Genomic DNA, 10,728 nt, shown 5'->3' with positions numbered 1-10,728 from the left:
TATGGAAAGATCGGGTTCCAAAGGCCGGATCCCTTGTGAATCAAGTCACGAAAAATTTAGGAATCGGCAACAGGCCATGGGCCTATTTCTTCAGTGCCGACACTTCTATTCTATTGTAACACGAGTTTATTTAACAAAACGCTGTCTTCGAATCGGTAATTATTTAATAAGTTTATTGAATAATTTCTATTTGCGTCCTGCATCAAGTTCATGGTGGTAAAATGCAAAATTGCCAAAAGATTTTCGCATAGTGCATTTCTCATACGATTTATTATCTCTGAAGCATTTATCCGTCTAATTCGTTAGCTCGAACTCTTCCAATTCGTTCGTTACCCACAAGCATTCATCCGTTAGTTCGAACTCGGTCCAATTCGTTAGTTACCCACAACTTTATATACAAGAGCTATGTCTAATTCGTGCCTTTCCTCATAACTTCCCATCGGCTAGCTCTCCAATGAATTTCCAGGTCACCTCAGACCATCGCATGCTAGTCGTGTAGGCTGTACATAATTTGATAATGTTGCGAATTTTTTTAAAACTTGCTCCTCATTGCAGGTGCCACAGATTGGGACGGCCATCGTGGCAGATGGCTAACTGCAGCTGCAGCTCTCGGAGGTGAAGCTGGAGTGTCAACGTCTGCCGCAACCTCGAGTGGTCCCAGTGACAGCGATCTAACTCCGAGTATCGGTATAATCCGTAGAGCTTCTTGCTCCAGGTTACATCTTCGGTTCAGATTATATCAACTTGTTGATAGTTTCATTTGGTCATCGCTCTAAAAAGGAAAATTTTAAATTGTAGTTCATAATGTTTCTAAATATCTACGAACGTGATTTTCATTTTACTCCTTAATATTTTCTGGACACGCTCATCTATTTGTCACCACATTCATCCTTCAGTCAACACCTTCCAATTCCAGTCAGTACGTTCTTCATCTTGTCGGCAAGTACCATCGATATTCTACACTTGTCATCTCTGGTGCACGGCCACTCTTGTCTGCACGCCACCACCCCGTGCCTGAATCTTTCTCTTTGAGAAAGACTCTCTTTTGAGACTCTTTCTTTCTTTCTCTAGTCATTGTTTCTTGCCGGGTTGCGCATTTAGTTTCTACGCCTCACCTATTTGGCTGGTTCACTTGATATTTGGCAGGTTCACAACTTGTTACTAAATGGATTTTTTAATACATTTCTTCCCCGCTTTTATCGTTTTATTATAGTCAAAACATTAAGTGATATCGATGCCATTGTAGTCAAAACCTTAGGTCATATCGATGCCTTTGTAGGCAAATGACGAAAATAATGTCGTGGCGAGGACAGGGAAACAACGATCGGGCATGATAATAAATCTTTATAAGATTTATTGAAAATCAAATAAACCAAATCGCTGGAGCCGTCCACGGAAGGGGCAAATCGAGCTGTGCCACCCCTTCTTCCACACGACCTATCTCGTCAGGACACTCATCCTAGAAAGAACAATTAAGAGTTGGTCAATACCGAGTAAAAAATGAGGAATAAATTGGTAATCAATTATCCCTTACAGTTATAGATTTATTCAAGTATGAATTTAAACGAATCATCCATTTTAAACGAATCATCAATTTTTAACGAATCATCAATTTTTAACGAATCATCAATTTTAAGCGAATCATCAATTTTAAACGAATCATCAATTTTAAACGAATCATCAATTTTAAACGAATCATCAATTTTAAACGAATCATCAATATTAAACGAATCATCAATATTAAACGAATCATCAATTTTACACGAATCATCAATTTTAATCGAATCGCCAATTTTAATCGAATCATCAATTTTAAACGAATCATCAAATTTAAACGAATCATCAAATTTAATCGAATCATCAATTTTAATCGAATCGTCAATTTTAATCGAATCGTCAATTTTAAGCGAATCATCAATTTCAATCGAAACATCAATTTTAATCAAATCATCAATTTTAATCAATCATCAATTTTAATCAATCGTCAATTTTAATCAATCATCAATTTTAATCAATCATCAATTTTAATCAATCATCAATTTATTTGTAGGTTCCGCTATAAAAATTCCATTTATTTTTCTTTTTGCAGTATATAAAATTTAATTAGGAAGTACCCCTATCATAAATTTTAGCTGGCCAACGCAATTGAGAAAAACTAAATCACGGAATTTGTCCGGAAAAAAAGTACAAAAAAATAAAATAATAGTACAAGATGTAGCAACCGTAGTCAACGTGTTAAGAAAAATATCTTTAATTTTAAACCACTAAAACTCTTAGTTTTACAGCTCTCAATGGATTATGGTGCGTAGATAAAACCGCTGAACCCGGACAAGAAACTTCCATTTAGTAAATTCAGTTAAAACTGTGAACTCGTTCTTTGCGTGATACAGGTTTCACATCAATTCTAAAAGGTGCACGAAATCTAGATAGCAATACTCTTACTGTTTACAATAGGAAAGCATTTTAGAATGCTGAATCTCGTTTGTACAGGGTTATTCACAAAAACTTCCTTTTTATATTGTAGGAAAAGAGCGGAAAGTATTTCATATAAGAGGCAAAGTCTTGAAGTTTTGTTTCCCGCCCAGTCAGTTGCCACTATGCATCGTACAAGTGAGCAGCGTGCGTTTGCTGTCGAGGAGTTTTCTAATGGCCGTTCTGCAGAGTCGTCTCCGTCTGACACAACATTTGACAAAGCGTGTCATCTCCTTGAGAGGTAACTTTCTTTGGCCGCCCCGATCCCCCGATTTGGCTTCGTTGATTTTGTATGAGGTTATCTTAAATCAATTGTTTACAATAACTATCCAAGGACCTTACTTCATTTGGAGAACAACATAAGCCATTACATCGCCAACATACCAGTCAATATGATTAAGCGAGTTGAAAGAAACTTCCAAAATCGACTAACTGAATGCATTGAATATGGGGGCCGACATTTGTATGATGTCCTCTTTCTACTATAGATGATAGAGAAATTAATGTAATGCCTTTTTCAATAAATTTTATTTGTAATATTATCATTACTAGTTCTTTTTTATCAAGTTTTTAACTCAGGATGTTTTCATGAATATGTATATCTCTGTAGTATATCTCATATTTGAATAAGTTATAACAAGTTGTGCCATAATGTTTACAGTTTCTGGTCTAACACTAAACCATACCTACTATTTAAGTTTTCTAAATTATAAACAAAAAAGCTAGTAATAGAGATTATCCTAATTTGATAATAGGCGAAATTTATTTCACATTAGATTTCTATGTAAAGGACATTTATTTTTATTTAAAATTATAGTACGAGTTGTATTACACTCTTCATTCTAAAATACAAACAGGAATATACTTGAAGAATTTTGCGGCCCTGTACCGCTGTCGACGCTCTGACGGCATCTTCCCTTCTTTATAAAGAAGTGTAATTCTGATCTACCACAGAACTTATTGAAATAAATATATGTATACATTTCACAGATAATTTACTACTATGTCGAAATGAAATTAACGACGGGCATTAAAAATAATATGCACAGCTTTCGCCTTCTACTCCAAAAATTGACTATGAGTTACTCTGTACGTAGTATGCCGCGTATGAAAAGCATCATTTCATTAAGTTGCAGTTGTCATGGATTCAAGCGTCTTTACTATATTGTATAGCTTGAACTTTAGTTTACGGTACTCTCGAGTTAGGTATGTGCAAAATATTTGATGGTAAATGTTGACAAATGTAGTCTAATTTAACACGTTGTCTAAAATAAAGATATCTTACATTTGCCCAGTAAGGAAGCCCCATGGCCATCGGTGACCCATCAATCCAGCGCCATTGCCCCTCCAGGGCTTCATCAGAGCCTCCTATCCAGTATCCGTACGGATTATAATCTTTCCAAGGGGAGATAAATTTAAAAACGTGGATATCATATTAATTTTAAGTTTTGAATGACATTAGAATGAGTTCGAAATTATTATTATCAATCAATATATATATTTAAACAATTGAAACCTAGTTTAAAAACAAACCAAAGTTTCTGCTTGAAATGCAGCTCATTGTATATGTTGAAGCTTATAGTTTCATAGGCTTCACATAATTTGCATTTTAATTTAGTGCCTCATCGTCCAGTCAGGCGATGCTAGTCTTCGTCTGATTTGGTATGGCGAATAGTTCGATCTCTAGCAAAAAACCATTGCCTTTTGACTATTGATGCTTCATTTTTATGATCATTTATTTTACTAATTCGTAAGTCAAAAATAGGATAGATGATTGCAACATGTTGGCTTGGGATACATAAATTTTATTTTTGGGACCCACTGGTCTGTGGTTACTTTTCTAACGCCAGTAAAACAGGACGGGTTAATTAGAACGCAAGCAAATTTAGCGATTGGCAAAGTTGTTACATTATCACTACTTCAGACTTGAGTCGTTCGCTGGTGAATCACAGGCATTGGTTCTGGCAACTTATGCTTACTGTTCAATTTAACCAATAAATAGCTGGACTGTTTGCTCAAATAGCTAAGATTTATCGTGATAATACAATGCGGCAAAACGTCTACTTTAATTCTGCTGTTTACCTTGCTTCTCGAAGTAGGTGGTAACCTTGCTGTACTGGTCGCAGTCATCCAGAATTATCAGATCTCCTCCAGTCGCTCCACACTCGGTGCGTGCAGCGCTCCAGGAATCAAAATCAGTTAGAAGTAAGTGAATGCATTGTGTACCCACCAAGACGTACGGAGTAGTGCACAACCCTGCATGAAAAAATGTGATGTTGCACTAAAAATATGGTCATTAAATAAAATGATCTGTGCAACGGGATCATAAATAGAATGAATTTTTTTCATTACTTTATTGCTCCTGTTTTTCACTACTCTGTTTAATTTTATTGATCCTATTTCTACCTTTGGCGAGACTGCCAAGCACTCCATCCTAAATAGTACCGTTATAGGTAGCTTGAATTAAGTAATTCTTTAGAAGTTCATGCTTGCCTTGAGTTGCAACGAAATTTGCTTACAAATTATCGTCCATAAATGAAAGCCGTTTGTGAAGAAGGCGAAATATTTTAGGTCCGGAGAGTAGTTTGAAAATAGTCAAGATCTCACCACCGACCGGAGCTCTAGAGCACGCTGCATAAACTTCGTAGTTTGAAGGCTTCAAGTCATTGATCAGCCAGCCCCATTCGGAGCCTATCACAGCATAGTTGTCAGTTGTTCCACCATTAGGTTGTGTCTTCCCATCCGATGCAACGTTCTGGAGGAATCCAACGCGTTCAAATCGAATGGGCACTCAAATCCTGAATTTGCCGAAAATATGAAATCCAATTAAATATGAACAAAAATTTAATTTTAATTGTAACGAAATTATGTTTTGGGCAAGGCTAAGTCTTTAATTTTGCAACATTGATATCATACTGGAATGATAAGTTCCCCGGAGCTCGGTCAGTATAATTTATTACGAATATGTGTTAAAAAGTAATGAAATAAAAACTAAACTGGCCTAGTTTTTCTGCCTAGTTTCGTTCCTCTATTGTTTCGTTTTCATGCAATTTTATCGTATTTTACATAACAGTTCTTGAAAATTATAAATTCACTCACGACCGCCCAGTACGGAGCGGCCATTTGCACGGCGGTGCCGTCGTTCCACTGCCATACGTCATTTGCTGAAGAATTGGTAGCGCCCAGCCAGTAGCCGTTGATGGCGTCCGCTGAGACTATCAGAACATATGGGTAAACAGGAGATGCTTTACAATTCTGACTCAAGCACGGATTGTGTAATATAGTAAGTATTCAAAGTAAGTAGTTGTAAAATAGTGTTATTCATACCATTTATGGAACCCCGTCACACTGTCGTCGACAGTTTCAAGTCTGTAGGCCTTGAAGACATGAGTGTCTAGTGAAACTCTGAGTATGTAGCTAAAAAATGCGTAACTAAATTCAAATTGATGACTGGGATTTTGCTTGCGGTTTTTTCTATTCCGTGTAAATAACTTGGCAAAGAAATATCGATGCATCGAATTAAGTACAGGAATTTCATTTCAACTTGGTTATCGTGCTGATTTCTTTATCAAGCTATATAGCTCACATCCATCGTCAACATAAGTGGCAACACCAATGAAGGAAGCGCAGTCGCGCAGCACGGGCAGCCTGCCGAAGTTCTGGTGGCAGTAAGCCACCGCGTCGTCGTGCGTGAGGTAACCACCAGGCAGGCGGTGGATGCACTTGGACTCAACGACATCGTAGCCAGCGGGGCACTCGATTGCCGCTGCGCCTGTCATATTGGACGAGAAATTTGACTTCGTAATATACAAAATATTTGAACTAAATTTTAGGGTCGCGCCAGCGTCTGCGCGAGCCTCATTACGCGTGCATTGTTTGTCCATGCATCGACACGCGAAAATTATGCGAGCTTAACTAACACGCATGCGTTGCGTTGTCTTTGACCCGCATGCTGTGCGTTCATGTCTAGACGCTTACGATGCGTTTCCGTGAACACGCTTGCGTTACGCTTGTGCGAACTCTTTTGCGATATGTGTACATGAACACGCTTGCATTGCTTGTACGTCAAGATGCGTGTATTGCGTGTGTTCACCAAAACACCAATGTTTCAAAGGCAGGGGTACCAAAACAATCCCCTTTATCCTCTTATTGAGGAGTGGGCGTTATCAACAACCCAGCTTGAGACTATGCTGGGCAGTGAGAGGTAGTTCGGACTGCGGAGGCGCTGACATTGAACAGTGGTATACAGTTCTTCGTCCCGTTCGGATGTCAGTTGATACAAGCATCTAATTCAAATTGTGTAATCTTATCGCGTATAGTGAAGTCTACAACTTGAAAATAACTCAGTTTTGAAAACTGAATATTACCATTTTTTTACATTTTCAGCAATACAAATTCCTTATTTTATCCTGTCCAATGCTCTCTGAAGTGACGTTTATTTCAATGCTTCTCGTCGGCAGGCGGCAGTCATCATGACTGAACAATTGTGCGTTCAAGATTTTGGCAGAGGTAGAAATTTTCAACTTTGGGTATGTTAACATGGGCGTGTTATTTAAGCTGTTCCTGTTCATATGCTCAATGTTTTAATTTCTAATTCAACACGTCATCTGGATCAATTTGCGCAATCGAAAATTTATCAGTCGAGGCTACGCAACAGTCGATTGCGTGGTCAGGGTTTGTCGGTAGCCTCACCACAGGGTGGTGCAGCTAACACGATGGAACAAATTTCACAGCGTATTCTGCTTATTCGCAAGCAAGTTAGTTGCTGTTGTTCCGTAACTATCTACTCTATTTCGTTATATCATCAGGTGTCATGATGGAGTAGCATTTAAGTGTAAGTGAGAATTTGGTTATTTCTAAAGAACTACAAATTATACGAGGATAGATTCATGAAATTTTTCAGCAGTTGCAAGCAATATTTTCAGGCCCCGGTATAATTACTTGTTAGTCGAATAGTTTATTAAAAAAAAAAGAACTGATCAGCTTTAGGTATATTTCTGCATGCTTGAGGTTTTTGCTCAAGCAGAAGATAGCTTATGAAGTACCGCTTACAAGTAGCCCATCTGTGAGCAACATACTTGATTTGAGGATTTCCCATAACTATCGTAAATTCCGATATTTATTATTTACTTGATTGTCTCTCCAGGAATTTAGAGTGCAGTCGATAACTTTAATGCCTGAGATGAACTACATGTGAAACTCAATACTGCCAATGCAGCAGCCGGCGATGGATGCAGAAATTTAAGATCCTCATTTGCTATGAAGTGTGAACAGCTGAAAGCTGCAATCAAGTTACTGCCGTAACTCGATTTTGTTAAGATTAACATGTGCTTCTTCATTCTATTGTGTGGTCTTTCTTTCATTAATGGACGCCCTTTCTTTCATTAATGGAATTTTGAGGCCCTTGCAGAACTGTTAGCTCGATAAATATTTAAGGTGACGAAAGTTTCATGACATGATACGGCAAATAATTCAACGATTATTCTAAATANAGCTGTAAACGTCTATGCATGGAATTGAGCCTCTGGTAGACTGCTCTGATCTTAAAACTGAGCGAGTAGTGCAATATAGACTGAATATATATATATATAAAGTACAGAGATTTAAATACCCCCTCCCTTCCCCCATTATATGGGGATAAGGGAAGGAGCATTTTTAACGCACGCACTTTTCAGATTCGGCCGTGCCTGTTCCGAAGGTATCAGATGCTAAATACGCGCGCCAGGCAGTCGCCCCACGGTTGTCAGGGAATATAGACCGGGTTCTATTCAGGTGCTTATTTCCCACGTACAACCAGAATCGGACATAGAGCCGCTAATTTACACCGCTAGGCGAGCTTGGGGTGTCCTTGAGCAAACGGCTGACAGGAAACAAAATTTTGATAGGGCATGTACCAAATATTTTAAAAGTTTAAATTTCTCGTTTGTTCATGCCATTTCATTCTGTATTCCCAGACTTGCTACAAATAATAATCAGAACGCGAACGCCAAGAAACTGAATAATCTTTCTACTGCTACATTAATTAAGCTTAATAAAGTAGGCGACGGTTGTCATTTAATTGCAATAACAAACCGAAACAAGGAAAACATGCAACCAAAGTTTTCAAATCTCCTTTACAAAAAATCCTAGCAACATAGTTAACGCCACTCCAACTGGAATGTACAACAGTGAACGAAAAATTTTAAGGTATGCTCATATTACAGGCGAGTACGTCCCAGGGTACTTAACATACTATATATGGAGGCTCGCATTGGGTGCGCGTGACACTGATTACATTTGAAAAATAATACTCGCCTGCGACAAGTAACAGCAGGCAGACGATGATGATGAGGATACTTGCCTGCCACAAGCAACAACAGACAGACGACAAAGTTGATACTCACCTGCTACAAGTAACAGACAGACGACGAAGATGATACTCACCTGCGACGAACACAAGACAGACGACGAAGATGATACTCACCTGCGACGAACACAAGCAGACAAAAAACTTTCTTGAGACTCATAATTATGGGTTTGCAAGTCGCGTAACCTGCGTATGAGTTCTACCGGACTGCTCGGCTTGCGAGGAAATTCTTTTTCTTTACAGACGTGGAAAAAAACGCGTTCTTTTGGGACTGTTTCGAGCACACTGAGCGTGAGCCTGATCACCATCCTGCTACAAGTAACAGACAGACGACGAAGATGATACTCACCTGCGACGAACACAAGCAGACAAAAAACTTTCTTGAGACTCATGATTATGGGTTTGCAAGTCGCGTAACCAGCTTGTTTGTTCTACCAAACTGTCCGGCTTGCGAAGTAATTCTTTTTCTTTACAGACGTGGAGAAAACGCGTACTTTTTGGACAGTTTCGAGCACACTGAGCGTGAGCCTGATCACCAGCTGTATTTATGGCACATTTATCGCGGTATGTAATGTGTTTATTACACTGCATGTCACAAGGTATTCACATGGCAAAAGATATTCCATCAGATTGTATTTCTCAGAACATATTCATACCGTGAGAAGTTGTAGCCCTTCTCACAGCTGCAGTTGATAGCCCGTCACAGCGCTGTATATGAGAAACATACACAACGTATACTCAAATATTGAAAATAATACAACACAAGGCCTCTCACTGTATTTTAAATTGAATGATTGCAAAGTAACCTACCATTTGTAATTTTATGGAATCGATGTTAAGGAAGTCGTGTGAGATGTACGCGGCAATTTTATTAATATAATATTAACGTAAGACGGATTATTAACCTTAGACGGCATAATAGTTTTGCCTATAACGATTTGCCTATTACGTCGCATTGTATATAAACCGTTGTATAAAAAGTGTCTTCTTACAAATAAGGTCAACTAATATTGTCCGCATTTTTCTGTAGGGAAAAACTTGAGGGTGAATTGACGGAATAACCTCAAGAAAATATGTTTTATTTTTCTTTAAGATGTAAAACAAAATTTTTAACTGGGGGCTAGTTTCGTGGTTGTTATTTTATGATAATAACGTAAAGAAATAATCTCATGATTTGTAACACATTCCTTATTTAAACAATAACTGTAGTTGTTAACATGTCGATCAATAAATTAAAACAAATCAACACTGAGTCGAATATCGTTCAACGTTCGGATTCTTGGCCCTGCAAGCAGAATTATTGTTAGCCACATTAATTGCGTGCAATAATTATCAATAATGTTTCACTCATTAATTACGAGACCCCTTTTTTCTTTAAACCGCAGCCTGTTTATACATGGCCCATGCGGGACTACTTTCGGTTGACGTACATCCAATTTAAAATGACGTATTTGTTCTGGGATTTAAAGTCTTATCAGAGTTTGATGTATTATCTCTGCCCCAAGATAGACCTCATCTGTATTGGCTGTGCCTAGCAGATCACACGTTGCGTGATGGAGAAAAGCGTGTTGGAGAGCCTGTACCGCCACGCAGAACTGAGCTCCAGGCAATTCTCCACTCCAGGCTTGTCGGGTTCTGGAGTTCCATCGCCATCCTGAAGAGAAAACAAAAGATAATATATGCAGAAAAATTTTACTTTCTTATAATTATAATATGACTAGCTAAATATAATATGAATGCATGTAATTTGCCTCATAAACTACCGGGTATCGATGCTTTAGACAGATGCTCATGTGGCCATAAAAACATCCCAATCTCTTCAGATGATCTTGTGTCCAAATAAATAAAAACAGCCCAATCCATACGGATTGGCCTGTTTTTCAAACGGTTACAAAGTAATGAGACCTTCG

At 38.2% G+C, this 10,728-nt stretch overlaps 1 protein-coding gene across 1 annotated transcript; it reads right to left on the bottom strand.

The window, feature by feature from the left end:
* Window positions 1–3,757: 3,757 nt before the first annotated feature.
* LOC108675599 (C-type mannose receptor 2) lies at window positions 3,758–9,345 on the bottom strand (the record flags this gene model as incomplete). The annotated part of the gene is made up of 6 exons (XM_018163621.2): window positions 9,168–9,345; window positions 6,059–6,244; window positions 5,572–5,687; window positions 5,080–5,227; window positions 4,555–4,728; window positions 3,758–3,867 (listed from the first exon to the last, which is right to left on the bottom strand). Coding segments are annotated over exons 1-6 (777 nt in total), but the record flags the coding sequence as incomplete, so codon positions are not given.
* Window positions 9,346–10,728: the final 1,383 nt, after the last annotated feature.

This window comes from Hyalella azteca, unplaced genomic scaffold (genome assembly GCF_000764305.2).
Source record: "Hyalella azteca isolate HAZT.00-mixed unplaced genomic scaffold, Hazt_2.0.2 contig12342, whole genome shotgun sequence".
In the NCBI taxonomy this organism is placed as follows: Eukaryota; Metazoa; Arthropoda; class Malacostraca; order Amphipoda; family Hyalellidae; genus Hyalella; species Hyalella azteca.
This window is presented reverse-complemented; position numbering and strand designations above follow the sequence as displayed.